At 40.6% G+C, this 25,735-nt stretch overlaps 1 protein-coding gene across 1 annotated transcript; it reads right to left on the bottom strand.

The window, feature by feature from the left end:
- Positions 1-22,096: 22,096 nt before the first annotated feature.
- Positions 22,097-25,378, bottom strand: LOC143264499 (uncharacterized). The gene is made up of 3 exons (XM_076531973.1): positions 24,182-25,378; positions 22,982-23,141; positions 22,097-22,911 (listed from the first exon to the last, which is right to left on the bottom strand). Exons 1-3 carry the CDS (start codon positions 24,262-24,264, stop codon positions 22,849-22,851), a joined length of 306 nt encoding a protein of 101 aa, XP_076388088.1. The 5' UTR covers positions 24,265-25,378; the 3' UTR covers positions 22,097-22,848.
- Positions 25,379-25,735: the final 357 nt, after the last annotated feature.

Raw genomic sequence — 25,735 nt, 5'->3', positions numbered from 1 at the left:
TGCAATCATTTTGACTGACAGTTCCCTCGACATTCGCAGCGATCGAACATTGCAAAAGAGGAAAAAAAGAATAATGTTCCGACCTGTGCTCGAAAGAACAGACCGTCGCAAGTGCATGTCATGTAATATCCCCGGTTGTTCTGTTTGTTGAACTGGAACCATAGGTACGTGTCGCCCGTGATCTCGGCCTCCACTCATGCTTAAAATTATCCAATTTCTCTATTATCGTTCTGCCTAACACACTCGCGTACAAGGGAATGCTTATTATCGGCCACACCTTAGGCAGACGGAAATATTTTCACGATCGCACCGGCTACCGCGGCTGTCCGTTTAAGACACCGAATAATAGTGATCGTGCATCATCGTTTGCTCACTTTTTAACCGACACGCGTTCGCTATCTTGTTTCTTTATGTAGCACGCTAACGGACCTATCAGTCAATCCTTTTTTTCTCTCCTTTCTGACATTTGGAACGTTTAACGTCTTGCTGCGTTCGACTGGTTGTGTTTGATCTCGTTTATGAAAGGTGACGGAAATCATATTATTTAGGTGGTCGATGCTCTACATTTGCAAAGTACGTTGTCAAACTTGAAAATTTTGAAAATAGTGGCTAAGAGATTGCAAACTCAGCCTGCGAACTGGAAATTCACTAATTTATTGGAAGGAGTAAACATATAACTTCTATGCAAAAATGACTATCAGCATTTGTCATCGTTTCCAAAGATCTCGTAAGTTCAAAAGAAACTTGAAAGGCAATGTCAGATAAAACATTTATTTCATTTTTCTTCAGAATTATACAGGTTTCCTAAAAAAGGCTCAGCGTCGAAAGGGTAAATAAAGATTCGATAAAGAGTGGAAACGTGTTACACTAGTAATACCGGTGATACGGCACGATAAGATCGTGAGGTGGAGGCAGGGGAGCGCTAAGACCGTCGCGACATATTACGATAACATTCGTCAGAGCTCGTTTGTTAGACGTTCAATTTAATAAAGCACACGGACAATTCGACGACGAGGTTTACGTTATAAAATGAACACATTCGGCCGGCTATCAAGGTGTGACGCATTAAATCCGCGAACAGATAAGTGATTCGTTCAACTTCCAAATACCGTGCATCGTCGATCTTTCTCTTTACATAAACAGCCCGGATCCTCATAGCAGCGAATGTATAAGGCAACGAGCGGTAATGGATCTTGCTTCTAACCTAATTCAATCTAATCGTTAGCGGGACTTCTCCGTGTACGGTTGTGCGCTCGAACAAGTAACTTCGAAGGATGTACGAGACACGAGGACGGTAAGACTGGAGATCGTTACACGTACCTTGCAGACTTACTAATTCGACGAATCCTCGTATCGATTTCACCTTCCGGTAGACGAGGAGGCGTCGGTTAGGCTATACGAGGATTCTACAACTTCATTTTCTACTAAAATCGCGTTGTTTATAAGCTAACTCGACGCGGTGCAATGGCGATCTTATGGTAAAATAACTTTCCTACGGTATTCTGCACTTTTGTTATGGGGTTCTGGACTGAAAAATTCTTGAAATCACTCAAATAAATGCAGTAACTTCTATGCGACGATTTTCAGGAATTTTTCAAACCCTCAAACTTAACCTCAAAATGTTCAATTACCCAATCTCCAAACCTTCATATCCTAAATATAAAAATTTTCTTTCTACATCTGCAAGAGTAGAATTCCCTCAAGTATTCTACAGTTTGAAACAATCTACTGTCAAATATTCTATAAATTATACCCCATAAGAACTCGAACAGACATAAGAACGTCCACATCTTACAGAGAATATTTATTCTTGTCATAAAACAGTTTGATCTCATTTCACTTTTAAATGAATAGTTTCTCGAACGTGTATCCTGGAAATACACATGCCGCGGCAAATTTGATCGAACGAAATCCATTCCGAAAGGATGACGACGGACTGAATCGTCTAGGACCGATCTATCTCCGACAGGAGCAGTGATTTACATACAACAAGGCACCGCAATGATTGCCTTCGGAATACATTAGCTCACATGCTCTGGATACAAGGGAACTAGCAAACAAAGTGTACGTACAATCGAACTCGGACTCTCTGTTCGCGTCGAAGACATATATCGAAGGAGTAACAATGGAATTCGAACTTTATCTCCAGACTTAAACGCGAAACGTTCGAAAACGGTATAAGGTTTCTTTACGTAATGTCTTGTTAAAACTGTGTTGCTGGTTCATTGGCCGACAATAAATTTTCTGTTCAACTTGGAAGCCATTTTATTTCTCCACCTAAGTATACATATTAGGTTGTATTTTATTTATCAAGTTTTTAATTGAATGATAATACAGGATGATGTATGAAGGATCTTGGGGAAGAAGATAATGAAATCTAGATATTAAGGATACGCATTGCCGAGGAAACAATTTGGTGACCTTATTCGCGGTATCCATCTTCTGGCTGAAAGATGACAGAGGGTGATAGATAATGACGGAAAACATTTTTTCCCCCGGGCATTCTATCATTTATAAAAATTGCCTTAAAAATGATTAAATCTTCTGTATATTTTTAACGAAATTTATAACGAAGGTGCGTAAATATTTTACAAATAAACCAAAAAGTAATATCAGGATATTTTTTAAATTCTTTAAAAACGTCATGTCGATCGATCGTATTTGCATAAACACCAGCACATGCGGTTAAGACCGTCATTCATAATTGCGTAAAAGATCGAAGGTTGCCGCACGAGTTTCTTGTTAGCTGACCCATTCGAAGTGTTCCGTCGATTGTAAAGCAACGTTTGGAAAACGCAACAGCTAAACGTGACGGATGATAAAAATTGCATCGAGCGAACGCAGGCACGACATGCGCGGTACATACATACATAGCTACATGTTCAAGTTTCCACGACCGTAGATTAAGTCGCGAACCGGGCCAGCCTATCGCGAGCCCTATTAGAATTACTTTCAAGTACCCATTGTGATCTGCTCGTTTCCATAGATCGCTGACACAAAAGAAATATAGCGTAGGACACGACGATAGAGCCTTCGGCTATTGCCACACACGTGGCTGATAACCCGTACGATCTTCCTCGAGCAAACACGCTGTAATTGCATGGGTTCTGCATTTTTCCACCCACATATAGAGAGACCTCTATCTCTGTCCCTTTTGCCTCTCGAGCTTCCCGTTCCTCTTCCTATACGTTCTCTCGGAGGCTCGTTCACCGGTCTCGTACTACTTATCGATACCAGCTTCGGGCGAACCTAAAATCTGCTTTTCGAGTGTTTGTTGTCTGTCTCAGGAAGCTGTCGTTCAAAAATTAAACACCGGTAAACTTTCTAATAAAAATTATTTACATGAAAGGTTACATGTGAGTATCTAAATTTACGGTTTGCAATAATCGCTTTGGATGAATGGGTTAAAGTGCGGCAGTCCAACGAAACCATCTTAATTTAACGCAATTAATGTCGGAACGATAGCACACTCGAACGTAACACATATTTTACTTTTATCGCACGGTGTTCCACTTTTTCGACGGAACAAACGAGCTCGGAACATCCTTTCAATTAAAAGCCAGAATGAAAGCAAGAATAGCGAGGGGATAAAAGCGAAGCACGGTCCAATGCGTCGTTTCTCGTTGATCAGCAATAAAGGGAAAAAGAAAGAGAAAATTTCGCACGAAACGCTCGAGATCTACGGAACAGTTTCGAACTGTTCTCCTCAGCCGGTTGATAAATCGTCGTGACAGTCGAGGGGACAGGAAGGCTCGCGTCCTCCTGCAAGATTCACGAAGCGATATTAACGATAAAGCCGGCCGTGAAATTTACGAGTCACGAAAAGTATAAAACAGCGTGTCACTATAAAACCGGAGGCATTATTACCGATAAAACGCACGTCACGGGGCCGAGACGCGAGCCGGGGCCTCGAATCGTGAGCAAATCCCGGTAATGGAAGCAATTTCGTCGTCTAAACGGATACAAATAGTACGGCGATAATGCAGTGACACGCTTGTGTATCGGTCGCTCGATACTCCATGATTTAATGGACGCTAGAACCGGTGGTGCACAGGTAACGGGTGTTTTACGGTAATATTATACGGGGTTTGCTATATCGCGTAGACCCATGCTTGTGGCATTGTGCTCGATTCGGTGAAAACACGCTTCCGTTCGGGAAGCATTTTCGAACAATAATCATTGCTGCGATGTTAACCCTTTCGGGACCATCACGCTTTTCAAATTCTTACTATCGTAAAAGTTACCATTGACTTTGACTAGAAATTAAATTATAATCGATCTTCAGAAATTATGATCAAGATGTACGAGATTTCGAGCAAACGCGATTAAATTAAAAATTCTTCAACTAAAGTTAGGAGATCGTTAACTAAAGACGCTTACAAAATATCGTTCACTCTTTAATTCAAGTGCGACTTTAATTTTCAATCAAATTATGTAGTTGACAATTTTAGTCCTACAATCTGAGGGAAACGTTAATTAGTACTCAATTAAATTAAAAACATAACTACATATTGACTGTATTTATCGAAAAACTAGACAGATTTTTTCGAAAGTTAAAAAGTTTAATATTGCCTTGGCAAAGAAGCGCCGATCGATAAATCAACAGATAATGTTTAAAAAAAGGTTAATTCAGTCACGAAAGTGTTAAATTGATATGCAACGTGTTTCAAAATTACCGCAGTAATAAAAGAGATATTGATTCCCATAACAGATAACGTATTAATCACTTTACAATATAATCGAACGCGTTCAGGTCGTGACGGGACGAGGACAAAAATGATGCTCGTTTCGAATGTTTTTGAAGCACGAGTTAAAGTGGTAGCCTGTAATCCAAGTTTTCACAGAGATCGTCGAAAGAGCAAAACGACGGAATTTCCATAATTAGTGGGTGGCAAAGGTACAACTATTAGCACGCGAAAGTTGGCAAGTTGCTAACTGATTTGCATCGAAATGCGGTGATCCCGTCGTATCAACGGGACCCGTCCCGCTTTCCTTATTACTTCATCAGCGCACTTTCTTTCTCGCCTCGAATACGCGAAATTAATTTGCCTCGAAACGGCGCTCAAAGGGCCGTTCGCACGTGAAATCGTCCGATTTATGGGCCAATTTGTGGTACTGGACAGGAGATCAAAAATAATAGCCGGCATATAAATTTGCTTCTCGTCGAATTTCCTGCGTCGAATCGCTTCTTTTACTTCTTCTTTCTCCTCTTTTTCTTGATGGTATCCAAGCTGGTTCGTTCGAGTTGATAACCCTAAAGCACCGGAAATTGAGAGGTTCGTACTACCATAATCGTTAACATCCTTTTTTTTGCCACTTTAGCGAGACGTGGAACGATCGTACAGTTTTTCAGGATGATTCGGATTATGTAATTTTAAATGGATATAAAGTGTTAAAAACGCTTACTTCGTTACTAGATTCTTCTGCATATGCACCTTTTTCGGGAAAAATTTTCTCTTCGGGGTTATTCGGATATGATCTTAATTTTACACATTCTGATTTTTTTTTTATTTACATGTACTATGTTGTATACGTCTATGATGTTCAGAGCACCTGATCTTTGGAGGATAATAAACTACAACAAGATTAAATATTTTAGCTCCAAACTGATCGAGGATTCCGCAGCTAAGATCATTATCGAGACCCCCGGATTTTCATCAGCAAAGTCGAAAGTTTCATTGTTGCACGTCCCTAGTTTAACGGCTGACTAGTTACCGCGTTTATGGAATATAATTTATAGGGAGGAACGCCCAAGGAAATTATGGCATCTTGGGTTTCCATAATGCCGAGATTTGCTGCTCCCGGAGCCACCTAATCCAGCTGCATGCAAGAAGATCCTCTTATCTTGAGGACACGTTCCCTCGCCAAGTAAGACGATTATCTTCGAAACGTTGCGTGAAAAGATCCTCGCGGATCTCTTCTGCCCGAACCCCGATATTATTTTCGTCACGTTTAAGTAATTTTTTAATAATCCTGCGATGAATTCTCTCATTTTTCTATATCAGAGTTCATCGAGAAGAGGCTAACACGAAGGCGTTAGCGACGTCTCGTGATTCCACGCTTCGCGTAGCTGTCTGCCGTTCGTTTCACGAGCGGATGATTGCAGGTGCGTGGAAACCATAACATCGAAAATCACACTGCTAGGTAATTTCGAAGATTGCCCATAGGATTCGTCCGACGTTCTCGAAATTTCGCTCGAAATGAAAGTTTCGCGACGACTACCTGAATGTTCGCGTCCAAGGTGAACCGGCCGCCACCTGTTCCATTATAATTTTGACTCGGTAATCTGAGAATTTATCCACGTGGGCCAAAACACGATCGAACGTATTGTTAGCTAGTTCGTCGAACTCTTATTCGAACAAAGAATTGATAAAACGAAAGTCGAAGAACCAGTTTTTGGATTTTCAACGAATCTGCCCGATAAATTAACCCAAGGCGATATTAGGATTATTTATTCTCCCGATTTTGCTAGAAATAGTGCTCCCTGCTGAGTTACTTTCACGTCTCTACGGATTCTATACAGAGTAGTTTAAAAGAATTATAATCCTTTGCAAATTCAGATATTGGAAAACATGGAAGTTGTTAAAAATTTCTTAGGTTTAAAATTGAGAATATTTAGAGATTTAACTAAATTTAAATTTGAAGATATGTAAAATTGAAGTTTCTGAGGTTTGCAGTGAATGAGCCATCGGATCGTTGCTTTTAATTTTAGAGATAAAATTACCGAAAGATTAATGACAGTGCTCATACGGAATTTGATGTCGTATTTCATACGCACGTTTTATCATTGTCACACTGTCGAACAAATGATCGAACGAGATCATTTTACCGGTGAGAAATTATCTCCTTGCTCGGTCGAACCGGTATCGATCTGCGGATTTAATTGCACGGGAGCGGGGTATCTTACGGTTTATACCGCAAGGATAGATCCTGATCCTCCATAATCCCTCTTCAAACTGGTAACTTGAGATGTTTCTGTGTCTTATAGGGGAGACTCCTTGGACACCGGAGAACCCTTTCAAATTTACGTTTGTTTGCCTATATACCCATATGCTATCGATTACCTAAAAGATCAACGAATCGAAAGTGGCACTGGGGGGAAAAGTGACCACAATTTTATGAGATACTTTTAATTTAAAAAAAATCGTAACAAACTTATTTTAATATTGTTTCAAATTGTAATAAAATAAGGTGAACAGAGAAATAAAGCGCTCAGAGGGTTAGATATTGAAGCAATTTTCTGTCGTTGCATCCAAGCCAAGCAAATCTACTTCTTCGAAGACCCGAACGTGTTATCGACTGCGCCTCGAGTTTCGCTATGCTTTGTAACAGATGCAAATAACAGCACGCTAATACGATTTTCGTTCACTGACCCGTAAACGTGTCACCACAACGTTGCTTGTTCACGAATGGTATACGTATCGATGTCTGACCAGCTTGCTTGCATCGAGTAATAGAAGGGCTAAGGTTTCGAAATTGACTGTCAGGCAAAGGAATAATAATCAACTACCATGTACATTTCAATAAACTTAATTCTCAATGTTATAAATTCTTTTGCCTAGTCATAAATTCTTTTACCTAATCAACTTTATGTTCACATAACAAAATATGTTAAAATTATTGCAATCTGCGATATATCAGTTGGAGCTGATTAAGCCAGAAATGCAACGAGGAATATGTCTCATCTATTTACATTTTTATTCGAAATGTAACTATGTCATCAGATATGGCTTGTCATATTTTGTGCAAGTTAATCAACGTCAGCGCGGTAAAACAAATATGTTAAAAACTTCACCGAGATATCCCGTATCGATGTGGCTAGCGAACATATCTGCATACCTCGGTATTGAATATGGAATTCCATTTTCCGAAATAGCGTGAAATTTAAATAACCATATTTAAGTATTATAGACTTTTTATATTAACGATAGGAATAAGTAATTTCGTTCTGTTGAAATGTCCAGATAATGATCGGCTCGTAAAAGCAAAAGCTTACAGTAAAACTTGATTTACGAGCCGTTGGCTGTTGCGTTCGAAATGGCCGAGCGTAAAACGATGTCAATTAAGTGTTCGCCGGTCACTTGCCACCATGTGATGTTCGATCTCAAAATTTCCAGATTAATAAGGTCACTGCTCATTACTTTTGGGTGTCGAGTGTACGCGACGTTAATTTGTCGCGATAGGTGCATCAATTTTCTGTCAAACACATTCTGTTGCATACGTGCTCAGTCAAAAGCGAAAACATTACATTTGCACCGCGAAAATAGAACGCAAACTGCGAATTTCTTCGTCGATTTTATTTTGTGACGCGAGATCTTTCAAAAGCGATCGTCTTTATTCAATAATGAAAGAAAGCTGATTTGTACAAAGAGTGGTAATAGGATTTCGGATCCGTTCCGTTTCAGATAATGCAGCGACTTTTGAAGATTATCTTCTGTCGTTATAACTGTACATACGTTCGGATGCGTTGCTTGACGGTAATGAATTTCTTGAAAGATTAATTCGAAAGTTTCCATGCGTCACGCGATTTAACGAGTCCGTGTGACATGTGTTTCAGTTTCGGCTGCTGCGCTCGCCTACATACGTGCACTGCACAGATGTGCATACTTTATCAACCAATGGAATCGTAAAAAGTACGCTCTAATGAGCCAAGGAGCGTCGTTACAGTAGCCCTTTAAAAGATTCAACAATGATAAATCATCGCGATCACCTGTCCAGATATCGGACCCTCTATACCTTCCGGCAATCCATGACAACAACAAATTAAAAGTGCATCATCTTTTTGACGGATCTATTAATTAAGATCTTTTCCTTCCTATCGATATCGTAATACAGTTACAACCTCTTTCACAAGTTCCAAAGTCTTAAACACATTCAATAAGATGAAAATATCTGGAACTCAAGAATAATCTTCGAATGACTTATTCATAAATCTTGCAAATAATACCAAAGATGCTTAAATGAATACCAAAACATTTCAAATAATACCAAAGATGCTTAAATGAATACCAAAATATTCCAAACGTTTAAATGAATACCAAATGTGAAATGAATACAAAATTCATGTGTTACCAAAATGTTTGAAAACAACGAATTTGGAATTCAGAGACATTCGAACAAGTTGTTGAGACCAAACATAAGTTACTCTCGAAATGGTGGTTGCAAAGTTAGAAAATTTGAGAATGCACAGAGCCGAGGTATCAAAGTGTCCATTATCTTGACCAGTCCGTAGATTCCGAAGCTGGAAGGCGTAAACGGAGCAAGCAATCGGGTCAGGCCGTTTTCAGTGGACGCCAAAACTTTGCTCCAAGTAGCTACAAATTACGGTGACAACGGTATACAAAGAGCGACGCGGCGAGCGTGGAAACAACGGCGTTTCCGTGACAATTAATCGTGCCGGTTGTAGCAGGGAGCAGAGGGTGCAAGAAAAGCGGACGTGTCCCGGTCAGGTAGCATCTTGACACGGCCTTAGGAAGCTTGATGCCACTCGATTCATACGGGGCTTTACAGAGCCTGTTAATTACCGGTGACCAGGCGGCAGACACGAAATGGCGCGGCGTCGAGTGGCTTAACCGGCCCGTTATGCTTGCTCCTCCCGTGGACTACGAGCTCGATGCAAATCACTCGTACGTCGCCTTGCCAGCACGAACTCAGCACAATTCCGTGCACCGAGGAGACGCCTGGTGCTGTTGCTGCCGTTACTACACCTGCTATCGGTACTGCCATTGCTGCTGTTGTTGCTGCTGCTGCTGCCAGGATCAACGGGAGAGGAAGCTGTAAATCAACTGGCGCGTCTCTAAAGACTAAACGCTTATGCACATCGCGGACTACGATCAATCCTTTACCGTATGCTTCGAACCCTTGGACCGACTGTTCCTGGACACAACCTCCTCAGGTCATCGATACGTTCAATGTTCGTGAACGTATGGTGACACGTTAACGGGTCATGGCTAGAAAATTGTATTAGCGTGCTATTATTTACTGAAGCCGAAAAGGGTAATTTATACTGCTACCATCTTTGCGCTCACTTGTTTCAAAGGTATCAAGCTTCCCATTTCCACATTACCTAATTTGTGGATAACGTAATAACTGCGAGCGTTATATTGTCATGCGGCACCGTGTGTTGCATTATGTGCACTCCTTCATAATGCATTAATATCACAAGTATGTACATGAGCTCTAAGAATTCAGAAGAGCAAGTCTGTCTTTATTTTTACATTTATCGCAGTCACTGTAAGTATGAAAAGCAAAGCATTTTTCACTCCTCTCTATTACCTTGCTAGAACTAATTTTGTGGAAGAAGTTATGCATACTTTTCATTGAAAACTGTTTAGAAATTGAAACACGTCGCGACATAAATGCACGCTTACACGCGGAATCGCTCGTATTCCATTATGTCGCTCGAACAGCTTTAATTACCCGTATAGAGATTTTTCAAACAACCGATGCTGGTCGAGATGCATAGGGCGTAGAATGAAGCGTCGCATTCCCGGAATATTTCTCGCGACGATTCCATTCACGAAACAGTTTAGCATTTTTTTTTCGTTAGCATGCGGTTCGCTCGTGAATGCAAATAATCTGTCGCGAATTAAACGCGAGGCGCGTGACGTTTCGAGCCAATAACTCGTAATAATACGCACCATCGAAAAGGTGACACGTACGGGAAAAGCTTTTTTTCGAACGTTGTACGTGATTGAATTGCACTTTGTTCCGTCACGTTTCACGAATTTCGAAATCGTTTTAAAAGTACTCACCGTATTAATGGACATTTCGATTCCGCGTTGTTGAAGCGTGGATGACAATCAATTATTATTTTTTGCCTTGGCAAGTTTTTATTGTTTAACGACGCTCCTTAAAATCATAAAGACTAAACGGATTAAACGATACAATTAAACGAAGTGAATTTAATTTCTATCGATTCTGAATTTAACTTTAAATATACATAGTTGCATATAGATAGTTACATTGTCTGATGTTAAAAATTCGGAAGTGTAGACAACAAGATGGAGGGTCTGAAGGTTATTTATCACGGAGATTAAGAAGTACAGGTCTTTCAGAATAAGTTTATTTCAACGGGAAAAGCAGGTCCGTTAATTTATTCTAATGCGAAAATAGAAATGTAGTTTCAGCACCATTATTTGTAAAGAGAATGGTAGTCGAACAGCGAGCGTTTCAACCGTAGCCTCCATGTTTCTTCCATCGAGCACGCACAATGCTATCAGGCGAGTCCCCCTGTCGTCGTTTAGCAGCGTTTCATTTAGCAATTTCAATAAGCGTGGAGAAGTTGTCAGCGGCAGTTTACACGAGGAGCTTATAAATTGTCGGCGACTGGTGCATTTCAAATTTCAAAGAGGTGTCCCGTGCGATTGTGCAGTCCGCGTGTCTGCGAACGAGGCCTGAAACGGAACGCCGATTCTAGCTGCAACGTCAACGAGAAGACGCTTCCATCCGATATATACCCTGGCTATCTTCGCTAGACACACGGCATTGTGCCGTTCTCGTGAAACCCATTTGCTTTCTGTTAGAGAGGACCGTGTAACGGCGAGAGCCGAGAGTATACTAGTAGTAGCACTCGACGACGAGAAAAGCGGCGACGGCGTTCTATTTAATTAAGTTTGCATTGTATCGAGGCGGATGCCGCAGGAAAAGATCGTTATCGAACTTTCACGAGATATGACGTTGGCTGGGCCAGCACACTTATCAGGGACGATCTGCCGGAGCAAATGAACGGTCGCGTTCGAACGCTCACTCCTAACGAGATGGAGAGCTTTGTCGCGGCGCACGTTCCTTCGGCTTCCTTCGCGAGAACCAACGCGGAATTTCTCTGTGAAACAAGGATCGCCGAAAGAATAGGACCAGTGGATAATGTCCGTTGTTCTTTATTACCTTCACCCACTACTAAATCTGTTTTACCACTGCAGTTAGTTTGTCACCAATCAGAAATGCAAGAAAAGTAGACTTCACTCCTTGAATTCTCAAAACTTATCCTATGGTTAAATATAGACGACCGAACTTGTTCCTAAATTACCAAACTAATCACAACAATGCATATAAATCAGACTGAAGACTTTTTCTAACTCGTTTACGGAAGTGTCGGGTGAAGTGATGTATGCGGTCGATTAATGGAACCGCTCAGTTAAGAAGACAAAGCGACCGAATTGTTTCCCGCAAAAGTTTTGCTCTTCCGATTGAACCGATCTTTACGACAGACTTTCGCAACTGCGACGAGTTGTGTGAAGCTAAGCATCGATCCGGGTTACTGGTCCACGTCGGAAGGAGAGGCCAGTTCCGGGTGAGCAAAGGTTCATCCTGATCCTCGCCGGGGTTAAGTAATTTGTCGTTGCCGATGGGTTAATGTTATCCATCACTAAGCGGGAATTTACGATGTAATAAGGCCGCAGACCGACTTCCACGATTTATCTCGACCGTCTCAACCCTCTTTCGCGACGTCTCTCGTTCCTCTTCGCGCCATTCCTATCGCACTTTCCATCGTGCCCCGTGACTTTCCTTGCCCCGAGCTGCGTCACAACTCCACCTAAAGTCGGATTTCTTGCTGTGCTTTATGCTCGACCCACGATTAATTAACATGATCGACTCACGAACTAAGAGAACAGTGAGATATGGCTGCGACCGTTGAATCGTGACTTCGTCGAGTTCGCAGTTCCTTATCACTTTGATTGCCACTAGGCTCGTAGATGAGCAACGGTATTGATTTAACCCCTCATACTTGCCTTCGGGCAGAGATATCCGAATTATTGGCTTCATTTAACTTTGAAACCCTGCTGATTTTACTCAGAAGCTTCTTCTAACTTTACTATTTTCGTCACAAACTTTCGTCACGAAATTGTAGTATAACATTTAGAAATAGGTACAATATAAATTTTTAGAAAATCAGTATGTGTTTATTTAATGTACACAGCGCAATTTTATTGTTGCTGGATGTCACGCTTGGGTATCACCGACACTTTTATTGAACTCAGCGTTCAAAAAGTGGACGGATCAGTTAGCGAAAAGTTTGTCGGAAGCGACGTGGTTCTTTTCGCGGTTACAGGGATTCGTTTCTTCTTGCAGAAAAGTTTCTCGAGTCGAGGGGAAACGGAGTCACAGCTCCCTTAAGCATCGTCAAGCGTCGATTCGAAAACATGACGAATGCTTTCTGTCCCCGTTGTCGCGTGGTAAAAAAAGCTGTAAGTTAATTTCAGCTTGAGGCAGCGACAAGAGGACGGAATAAAGTGTCTACGTGTTCGCGATTTATGCAGCAAGATTTATTTCCGATTCAAGCTATGCAGCTACGGGTTGGTCGAGTAGCGTTTGACTTCCGCGATGATTTTTGCGGGAAAATACGCGATGGAGTTTTATCGCAAATCCTGCTTGTAAATTAAAAGCGAGGAAGGGAAAATAAATGACAACATAGGTTGATTGTGTTATCGGAACCTGGAAAAAGATAAAGAATTTAGCTCTATCCTTATGAAACTGCAAATTCAGATTAGTAAGCATGTTATCGTTTAATGAATGACCGCAAACGTTACGTGAAACAACTTTTGCAGAGGTGTACGTTTCAGACATTCTACTTGGTTGCATAAACGTAACCAGAATGATCTTTTACCGGTCTTAGAATTTTCTGTAAAGATATTAGTATCGGGAGTGTTCATATCCACATTTCTTGATCGCTCATTGAAATCTCCGCGTCTGTATCAATGTCAATGGACACCGCTATAATTTTCAGTAATCTATGAAAATTTATTGGTTTCATTAATTTAAATCGAACCTGTATCAACAAAATTTACTCGGTCAATATGAAATTTATCATTCCATAATTACAAATTACTATAATCCAGGTACCGTGTAACTATTGATGTAGGAAATCGAGTTAAAAGCAAAAAGGAGCTGAAACATTGATAGAAATCTTGTTCGACGTGGTAACATTAACATTAACATCGTGGCAGAGAGAAACGCGAACAAACCGGATTGTTGGATTAGGATTCGAAGGTACGATAGTTCTACCAATTAAGGTGGATGTATCCAGTCCATTAACGAAACCTTTCTTCCTAAATCTCGTAATCGAAACGACTACCTTCTATAAACATTAACTTAGCAATTCAAGAGGAAAGTGCTAATGGGGATGCGTATCTTCATGCTGCATTCCCAATGGTTTCGTTAATGAAAACGAACATCTGTAAATTTCAATCGAAACAATTAAAACTTTCCTAATATCTTTCGTAGTCAATTTTTAAAATAAAAATTAACGAAATACGTAAACAATTTGGAGATGATACGTTTTAAGAAGAAATTTTGGAAAATTAAATTATCATATACTTGATGGTTATACTATGATTTATGCTTCGTTAACTCATAAAGGAAAACAAAGCCTCGATATCGTTTAATTGGAGTCTAAAATATCGAGCAATTTACTGTTTCACCGAACGATATACGATGGAAAATGGAACCGCGTAACAATTTATGGCCGTAACCATCGTTAACACCAGAGAAAGCTGAAACGTCCGTAGAAATCCCGTTCAGCTTCGAAATCGAACAAAAGGAGCAGCCATTGCATCCGTGAATATCGAGCGAACAGCGTCGAGTGCTTCTAATCCGCCGGTGATCAGGTCAACCCTCTTTTAAGTACGACTTCGCAGTTTCAGCACACTGTGTACTGCAAGCTGGTTCCGCGTGTACACTTTGCTGCAACATTCGTAGCATTTGGATTAGGCTAAGAGGATGAATCTTCCACTGTTTCAAATTTTTATATCACATCATCTAATTTCTTGAACTTCTGAATTCTCAAACTTTTAAATTGGTGGATTGTTAAATTTAGGAAATTGGTACATGATTAAGGTTCTCAATTTTCAAGTTCTTAAATTTTTCTAAAATTCTCAAGTTTCCCAAATTGTCCTAATTTCGCAGTTCCCAACATTTCAATCCCTAAATTCTTAAATATACAAATTTTAGCAATTTTTTAGCTCCAGACTTTTCACTCCTCAAAGTCTAAAATTTATAAAATTGCTAAAATTCCTAAATTTCCACATCTCTAACTTTTCACTCCCCAAATTCTCAAATGCACCAAACTTCCAAACTCCCAAATTTCCACATCCCCAAATTTCTACGCCCCCAATTCTCAAATGAACCAAACTTCCAAATTCCCAAATTTCCACATCCCCAAATTTCAAATGCACCAAACTTCCAAATTTCCAAATTTCCACATCTCCAAATTTCTACGCCCCCAATTTTCAAACGCACCAAACTTCCAAACTCCCAAATTTCCACATCCCCAAATTTCTACATTCCCAATTCTCAAATGTACAAAATTTCCAAAATTCCCAAATTTCCACATCCCCAAATTTCTACGCCCCCAATTTTCAAATGCACCAAACTTCCAAACTCCCAAATTTCCACATCCCCAATTCTCGAATGCACCAAACTTCCAAATTCCCAAATTTCCACATTCCCAAATTTCTACGCCCCCCAATTCTCAAATGCACCAAACTTCCAAATTCCCAAATTTCCACATTCCCAAATTTCTACGCCCCCCAATTCTCAAATGCACCAAACTTCCAAACTCCCAAATTTCCACATCCCCGAATTTCTACGCCCCCCAATTCTCAAATGCACCAAACTTCCAAACTCCCAAATTTCTACATCCCTAAATTTCTACACCCCCAAATTGTCAAATTTTCGAGATCAAAAATCGTCATCTTCTAAGATGTGTCATCCAAAAAGAAAGGAGTGGTATTTTATGAAAGCCGCCATTTTTGCTAGAGAAAGCAACTATGCCCAGTAGTGTACACGCGTGCACATAACGCGGTCGCGTGATGATACCACAATTAATTGGAGCCTCCAGGAAGGCTCGCTGGCATCTGTAGCCGTGGGTACGTTGTGCACCGGCACGTTACGACTACGATACCTCGTTAGTCGTTCTATTCCGCGTGCTACGTGATACGGAAAACGCGTGGTCAACGAGTATGAAATAAAAGGAAATCGTCCAACGATGCGCAGAACTGCGACTGGTTACGCGCGACTGAACGTTTGGTAAGGCTTACAGGATTCAGTTTCCTTCGCTGAGTTATAAAGGTAGTCCATCGTGTTTAATCCTTTGCGATTCTTTTCCCGGATAAGTCTGAACCGTTTACTTTTTATCTACTTGTATCTACAGAACACTTAACGTGTGCCGAACAATTACGAAAGAAGTATCATTTAAGTATAAACTTGAAGGAGAAAAGAAAGTGATCGATGAGTTTATGGATTCGTTGATACGACAAGATACACGAAAGAATTTCATTGAACGGAAAACAGGCTGACACATAAAAATTGCAACCTGTCAGTAATACACGTGTAAAACACTGCAGCAAAGTGTGTTTTACATTATTACTTATTACGCAGTATGGTCCATACGATGACTCGATCGTTTCTCCTTTATTTTTCAGTCTCTTAGACCTGTTATTTTCATAATTATATTCGCTTTCACGTGACTCGTTCTGCCAGCTGTCCTGCTGTTTTTTGGTACCCCCGTAGTAGTTTCTTATTTTATCTCTCGTCACACGAGATCGTTGGCTCGTTCTACATGCTGCTTCGGGCTTGTTTTATTTTTCTTCTATACACGTTCCTCGAGTCCGCTCTTCTATCCTTGAAACGATTTGGTATTCTTTTCCTAAGCTTATACCCTGAACATCAAAATTCATAAGAAACGCGCGAAAAACAAGAACATCTTATTCACCATGATCTTGTAATTGTCTTATCAAACTTGCTACGAATAACCTGAACATTTGTTTTTCTTCAATCCAGGAAAAAACGATAACCTGTGTATTTGAAAAGAATTCTAAAATAAAACGACGCGTGGAAACTTTGCCTCGAACTTTTATAGCAACGAGACTTTTTTTTATTCTCGGTAGCGGTATAACGGAAGAAACGATGCAATCGTGCTCGTGGTATCGATTGACATTTATTAGCAGCGTAAAACAATTTGAAATCATTGCTCGGAACGACGTAGCTACTGTTATTGCTATTGTTACACATGTCGCCGGTCTCCGGGCGTAGGGGTGGCTTTATGATCGCGGGCAGGCCCGTGTTCTGCTCGTTGTCTGGCTCGCATAAAAGCGGTAATTGATAATAGAAATAACGACCGACAACTAACGTCGTCGTCTGTTCGATCTTGCACACTTAACTCGCCTTGTACAGCGCCTTAAGTGCTTCAGACTAATAACCACTCGCGAAATTATCATCGCTATTATCTCGTTAAAAATATGCCATGCTTCGTTTCTTCTTGGTATCGGTTGCACCATCGAAGATTATTTGCTACGAGATTCTACTTGTGATACAAAAACGTTGCTGGAAATTTTTATGGATTTTTTCTTAAGGGAGGAAAATATTGTTGTAATTGTTGTGCACTATTATGTACAGTGGAATAATGTATGTTTGAATGTGTTGGTATACAGATTTCAATTTTAAAGAAAAGCGTGTTCCTAGAAGTTTTAATAAAGTTATTGCAAATATAGTCAACAGTTTGTAATTATACGTATGCGACTACCTAAAGGAAGTGTCACTTAAAATAAGAAATATTACTCCTCATTTTATAGAAGCAACTCGGCAATTACGCGCGATCCTATATTTCTCGAGAACACACAGTGCGAAGTTGTTAAAAGTATTAATTGCTACCCTATGAAATACAACGTATGTCCGGGAACGGGTATTAAAGGTGCATCGTAAAGTGGAAATTAATAAAATTGTCACGATCGAAAAGGATCGGTTGAAGGGTAGTAATAAGCGAATCGACTCGTACGGGCTACAGCTGGAGGCGGGAAAACAAGAATTCCACGGGACACCATGGAAAAGACGATTCCTGACGCTCGCGAAGCGGCCGTTACGATAACTAAATAACCCGATAAGATACCAATTTACGTCCAGCTATTCAAACAGCTTCGTAAATATCGAAGGTTCGCCGGATGTCTGCGTCCGTACATATTTTGCCGGTTGATGTACGCGTATCGCTGCCATTCCTGGACTAATCAATTCTATAAATCCGTGCTTAATGATCCGAAGTGCAGGGCATCGCGTTCACGGCACTGTACGTACGTGTAAAACGTGATTCGCGTCGCTTTCACGTGGATCGGCCGTTAAGCAGCAAGACATCGAACGGACGGGTATACCGGTGAGTTCCTGCAACCTGAGCCCTTGTTGGCCGTGATTCCCGCCTTCCTCGCCATTCAACTGTCATTAGAGTTATTTATCGCCAGCGAAATGAATTACAGCCGGTGTAAATTGTAGACCGGCCTACCTGACCAACGCTACGACCAGATGAGGCGCCATGAAATCTTAATAACGACGACAACGTCACTTCGTCAAATCGTTCGATTTCCTCCAATCGTTCTTCGATGATTTTTCATTATTGCGTTTGCACATCTTAAATCATGCTTCCAATGGATATGTCACGATACGTCAGGTATAATTATCAGTGCACGGTGAGTCACAGATATGAACGGTGCTTCATGAGACATCAGGAGAAAATTATACAGAGAAGGAATTAGGTTACAATGCTGTCTTAAGCATTCTATTGCAAATGGAATTTTGCTTATACATTCTACGTAAGAAAGGATGCAAGTCGAAAAAATTGGACGATAGCATGTACGAGCATACTCAAGAACGTTCTTGGCGAGAATTCTTGGCGGAAAAGAAACGAGACAATTCGCTAGAGGATACAGAAGAACGTATTGCTACAGGAAACAGATACCAGATCGGATTGCTGAACGGATACTTCGTTGTTTGAACTTCACCAAGTACTATTTGAACTAGATACGTTTTTTCCTGATTCCCAATCTTCTACTTTTACTCGTATTTTCACGCGGTTTTGATTACATGGACTGAATGAACTGTGGACGTTATAAATTTCGTATTAAAGCAGCACTTGACGTTTTGTTGTAAAAGAAAATAAATCTAGGACATCAATTATTTAATGAAAAAAAAATAGTCATATTTTTTCTTTTGGTTCTATAGTTAATAAGATAGCTGTGTACATTTTCCTAAATTAACTTGAGAATTCAAAAAAGAGAAATCGTTGGGCGACGTTTAATCGGTCTGATTAATTTCTCGTATCTGAATTGCTCCCTCGACGATTCGAATGATTAAATGGATTATTGCTTCTCCGCTATGAATTATCGTCGACAGCATCAACTGTTTCGTGCACGAACCTATTAACTCGTTCCTTTGGTTGGCACACGATCGGTCGATTCCATTGGAAACCGATTCGACGCTTCAACAGCTGAAAGTTAATGCCTATTCTCCGATTATCATCAAATTTGTATATTGTACAAAAAACACATCTCGCAAATTTTTTGACACAATTAATTGTTAAAATACGCAATTGAAGCAAGCTTTAACGAAAGATAAAAATCATTGCACAGAATTAAATGATACCAAATGGACCATGACACGAGTGCACATTCAGATTCGCTTAAACGTATCAGCTAAATTATTTGTAAACTGTTTGGTTGTATCGAATTATTCTGAATCTGTTCTCGTTGTGACAATATATTTTTTAAAATGCATGGAATTAAAATTCGTGTCTACAACAATTATGAATGGCATCATTATTGGTGACTGCGTGAGCCTTGATGCGATTTCGCTTAAGCGTGAATTATTTATTCAATTTGCTGTCATTATTAATCAGTCTTTTCCGATATTCGAGTACACGTTCCTCCGGGGAAATTACATAATAGACTATTAAAGCTTGACTTGCTCAATAGCTTCTCGTTAAAGTGTCCCGTTTAAATTTTAAACAGCGCACCATTCTATGGGTTATCGCGGTGGTTAATATATTTAAATTTTATTCAAAAATACTAGACACTTTTAGAAACAGAACGCTCGCTATAAAATGGAAATTTCAGAGGGTCGATATCTATCGTGAATATTTCTGAATTCGCAATGTTTATTAATATTGAAATACCGACATATCGTCGATATCCAAAACATATTGATATGGGGGTCTCAAAAGTAGAAACCTGTAGAATCTTCTTCATTTCCATATTTTCCTGAATCTTGCATTTTTAATTTTCTTCAAAATTAAATTTGACCCCGTTTGCCAAATAAAATTTTCAACAAACCCGTATTTCCACTGTATTTCATTTTAATTTCCATCAAACAACGAACGAAAACAACATCATACGGAAAAGAACTCGTTGAACATTTTAACGTTACAATGGAAAGTTCAGTACATGCCTCCTCATTAACTATAATATCACGTTATTGTTTAATCATCACATTTTTACCTTCCCCTGTAGCTGGCATTCAACCACGATGCGACGGAAAAATTTATGCAATGATTCTTCCGCAACTAGAGTATCATAAAGCTCGCAGATTCAATTCAAAATGTTGTCCGGCGATGTTACAGTGAAAATATTGAAAACGATGGAGCGCTCGAATTTCTGTTTTCACTCGCCACGGAAACTTCGCAGTATTTTTATTTGATTGCGTACTTTTTCGTCGCTAGAATTACAGTCGGTTCGAAATATCGCTGCGGTCGTTGCAAATGTTTACGTGTCACGGACCATCGAGTTATTTAAAAAAACGTACACGTTAGTGGATATCGTTCGTTATTTTTTAGAGGTCTTTCAGTTCGATAGGAAGTCGAAATTTTTACTATTCACTATAGTTTTTTTCCCGCAATTTTCTATGTGGTGTACGTGCAAACTTTCGTTACGCTGCCAAGACCGGAGTTGCGAAGAGAAATTGATAATACAATACACGAAACATGTGCAGTAAAATTGTAGTTCATAACATTTTATACAATACAAAGTTGGAAATTCATTTTTCAGCTAAATTATTTTGTAGCGTTAGCGGCGATGAAATCAAAATGTACTATTGTTACGTTTAACAATGATGTTTAATAACCGATTGGTTCCGAAAAAGTTAAACGGAACCTGGACAACAAAGTCGGTCAAGTACATAACAGTACACATTTTCAGTGAATAGATCGGCGCAGCGTGTCGATCGAGCTCGTGCAACTGGCAATTCGGTAAGGGCGGAAAGTAATTTAAGTTGCTCAATTTATCGCAGGATGCTGGCCATTCTTAACTCCCGTTACAGCGATTTCGAAGTTCTACCAGCAGCGCCGGATTTCGCAACAGTTTAATTGAAATTTGAAAATAATCGGCGAACGTGCGTGCAGTTGCAGTGGCGTTTCCTTTGAATCGTTCTCTTTTCGGCCGCTTATTGAATTCGTAACAACCGAGGGAAAAGTCAGCTGATTTTACGCTAGATCGGTGCATTTGAATTGTAGATTCAACAATCTGGGTAATTGAGCACAGAACGCAATTAACCGAGCACGATAAATTCAATTTAATCTATTATATCGTTTCATTAAATTTCGTACGCGGAAAGAACGTGCTTACTTTTTTGTAAAATTCAAAAGTTTCCGAAAGATTTTTCCTTTTACAGAGATTTCGTTCTGAAAACGATCGATATATTGTATCACGTCCTGAATCGTATTACGTGTTTTTAGTATTCATCGTGGTGCTTGTTCACATCGGGTAAATTCAACGCACAAGTAGGAAAAGAAAAAGACGATGTTACGTTGTCAGACAGAATTACGTTCCTCTGATTGGAGCCGATGCGATATTAGGTTTGAATCGATCCCGACGACGTAGTTCCATGTATTCTCCAATTGTCGACTGGAATACAATCGCGATATCCAGATGTACCAATCCGTCAAATTCCAGCTGATTTGCTCACTTGCTTTGATTACTCTGTCAATCTATGACGATATGTTCATTTGGAGTATCCAGATGACATCATCGAAATGAATCGTACACAGTGTCTCGCTACAATATACCACATTTAGAAAATTTCATTGTATCCGTTATATTATCAAACTTTACTCTTCGCTAATTACTATAGGAACTCTGGCGGAAATAAAGCTAATGAAAAGCAAAACGTATGGAGAACGGTCAGAACGTCTACTATATTATAACGTTCATCCACGCGTTCCTCGAATAACTGAGAGGAAATTAAATCAATTAAAATATTAAGCTTCATCGCATAACCCGTGTTCTCCTAATTTGTCTCCACTGAATTATAATTGTTTCATAAAAGTAATAATCCCGGGGGCTTTTATACGATTTATTAATTGTAGAACTTTACAATATTTTTAAAAGGCAAAACTGTAGACGCAAAAAATCGAGAGTTACTCGGTCGTACTCGGAGTCTTGCAACATAATAGGAGGTGATTTATGTAGAAACGACGATTAACCCAAAAATATGCGTTAGACTACCGTGTTGATAGCCTTACCTAATCTTGTAGCTCGTACCTAATCTGATTGATACATGTAAATCACGTCCGACCGCGTGAAACCCAAGAACGATAATCGGTCATTCATTCAGCAGCAATCCAATAGAACCGGGTACACTTTACAATCGAGTCCCAAGTGATTCAACACGCGTAAATCACCTCGAACGCAATCTAATTCTATTTCATTAAATCGACAAACACCTAACGGACAAATCTCTTACACTGAAATCAAATTTATGCTCCATGAACGTATCGAATTTATTGCAAGAGTTATACGTGCAATTAGATCCAGCCTCATGGCTCTCGGGTACAACAAGTGTTCGAGGATCACAGAAGCAAAAGCGCGTATACTGCGGCAAGCTCGTTCTTCGTCTAAACGAAGAAGAAAACGAAGAAGAAACAGGCACGCGTGTATATACGACGGTAAAGAAAAAAAAGACACACAAGCGGCACGGTTGTCTTTTTAATCGTTTTCGACGAGTCGGCTCTCTCGATGGGTCGTCGTGGCCGTTAATTAGACCGGCTGGCGACTTGCCCCCGGCTGCACTTGGCAATTGCAACAGCGGCTTAAGAATTCAAGGTGGCGTAATCTCTTTCCCATGTGCGTACGGCTTGGAACAGCCGGGCCAGTGCTCGAGCTAAAATAATTCACCATATTACACGCATAGTTTAGCACGCGAGCCAGACTCTGGCGTCGTAACCACCGACCTTCTTTAACCGCCTCTGCTTCTGTTTCCTCTTTCCTTCTTCCCCCGATTTCCACTTCAACGTATCTCTTACCCTGCCTGCGTTCTTTCCTTGCATCTCCTTTTGCTCGGTTTTCCCCTCGAATCCTGTTGCACGCGTTCGAGTTCGCCACAAAGATCCTCTGAAAGCATTTGAGGCATCAGATCCAGCATCAGATTTCGCGGTGCTCGCTGATTACGCCTCGCGATCTACCATTCCCTTGCTTATTAACCCTTTCACTCCGCTCGACGTGTATATGCGTCCTGGAAAATCGAATGTTGGCAATTGCGTGTAAAGAACGTACCTCGCATTTATAATTAAATTCCTATACAGTCCTTGAGTTATACCGAATTCTACTCAAAATGTGGCGCTTACGAATCTTACTTAACACTTTATGTGCAGATTTTTTTACTAACACCCATCGACCGGGACTAATATGTTAACAAAAAAATTTTGTTCTTCATAATTCACAAAATTTCCAAATTTCAAAATACCTATTCCTAGAATCCCTATCTATTCCAATTTCCTTGGCTATATTTTAACAGGTAAGATTTGTTATTGACTGTACCACATTCAGAACAGTATCCCTTTCGAGTAAGTATTCCAATCGAAGCGAACACGCCGTTCTCCAGTTTCCAAGTAACAACCTCGTTGATCCGCGTTTCGCGTTACCCCCATGAAAAATTAACGTCCAGGAAGTAATACAAGGAATATCGTCGAACGATCGGACGCATAAATTCGCGATCTCGTTCGAAATCACGTCGAGTATACCGGCGCAGTTTCGACAGGCAGTTGCGTAACCCGGTTCTTTCCAGCAAAGACGGATCGCGAATGATCAGAGCGGCTACGCGTTGATACCGTGGACACGCGAGCATTTAATAATCTGCATTAAAAAATAATTGCGCATTCCATAGAGAGGAGGCTTTTAAGCCGTGGCATACATTACGAGCGCCGCTTGGTTGGGCGGATTCACAAAGCGCCCCGGTGCATGGAATTTTTCATGAAGGTTAAACCCCTCTGAAATTACTTATTCGCTCCGGCAGTTTCGCTCGAATAAATACGCTTTGAAGTGTTACTGTGGCCACGTCGCTCTATTCTGGACGAGGATGTTCACGGAAATTTCAAGGAAAATCTGATAGTTAGCGCGAAATCTGTTTCTCAAAACCATTATTAGATACTTACTGTAGGTTCAAACTTATTCGTTCTCGAACTTTAAGTCTGAGGACATCTTTTGAATTTCTTGCAACAATCCCAGATTTTTTCATCCACAATTTTCTATGTCTTCAAATTCTTCATCCACCCCCAGGTTTTGAAATTCCAGTAAGTAAAAATCGCCGGGTGTAAAGCGTTCTCCACCGCTGTTTTCTTTTGTACACACATGCTGTAAACTGTGGTTCATGGTTCAACCGGGTTAGGTCAATCACGGAAAAAGGTTGATGTCTGTTATTACAATTACCGCAAAACCATAAGCACCGTAGCTAAGTCGTAACTAAGATTTAGATTGCGGACAAAGGGCAAGATGGAAGGCGTTTCCAGTCGGATAATAACGCTCGACGAAGCCGCAGGGTCGCGATATTATTGTACCGGATGGTCCATTCGTATTCTCACGGGGATATCTCCTCTCGCAGAGACGTTGGCCGTTGCATTGCGGTCGGGCTGCTCTTCCCACTGAATTCGATTCGCGTCCATCGCGAAACCGTCCACCGACATTCCTCCGCTGACAATTCGTTTCCTCCGCCTTTTTTCTTGTCCATTCGCAGATCGAGAAACGTGTCCGGGTGTATCGAGTGTCTGTTACTCGACGATGTCCCGAAAACCGCGGTGTAAAAATGATATTGTAAGAAGCTCTGGATGAGTTTACAGGTAAAAAGAAAGCATTAGTTTTTTGGTGGTGGAAAGATTTCGATGTAACTCGATCATGATTTTATCGAGTGTCGTGGCTGTCGTAACGTCAGAAATAGTACAGGTATAAGCGTGGACAAAGATTAATCGAGGCTCGTTTATACCAGCCATTATTGTCTGATTAATGATACAAATGCCTAAGAAAGTATTCGAAACTTGCCATAAGATCACCTGTTATTCGACCGTATCGACAACCACGCAAGACCCCAAAAAGGCAAACAAAACTCGTAAGTAAGCACGAAAGACCTGTTGGTAGAAAAGAAGTAACAGTACCGACCGAACGAATGCTTCTTCCGTGGAATCCTCGTTGCATCTCAAGCATTCCGGTAAGAACACAACAGAGGACCTTTTCATTTTTCTTATTATCTCCTGGCCGAGTGAAAGTCCTTTCGGAGCTTGCCGTACGAAGCGGTGCGCTTTCAGTCGTGTCGAGAAATTAATAATCCTGTGGCGGTGCGACTTTTGAGGGTCCTCGTGGTACCGATATCAAGAAAGTCCCGATAGCGTGCCGGTTAATTCGAGTCCTCTGCGGAAAAAAGAGAGATGCCTTCAACGCCGCTAACGATACCTCGTCCGTTTGAAAAATGGCTCCCGCGGTAATGGTGGCCGGTTAAGTACCTCGAGCAGCGCTGTCGACTATCCGTCATAATCCATTCGTGTTCCCGGATCTCCAAAGGCTGTATGCACCGATCATCCGCGTGCAACGACGATAAGGTGCATTGCCGAGGGTCAGCCACGAACTTAGGACCACAATCTTCTTCTTTTAAAAAAGGACCTCTCTGCGAACCTTCCTCTTTTACGACCTGCGGATTCTAAAAGGTTACGAATGGGGTT

Source organism: Megachile rotundata, chromosome 5 (genome assembly GCF_050947335.1).
Source record: "Megachile rotundata isolate GNS110a chromosome 5, iyMegRotu1, whole genome shotgun sequence".
Lineage (NCBI taxonomy): Eukaryota > Metazoa > Arthropoda > Insecta > Hymenoptera > Megachilidae > Megachile > Megachile rotundata.
This window is presented reverse-complemented; position numbering and strand designations above follow the sequence as displayed.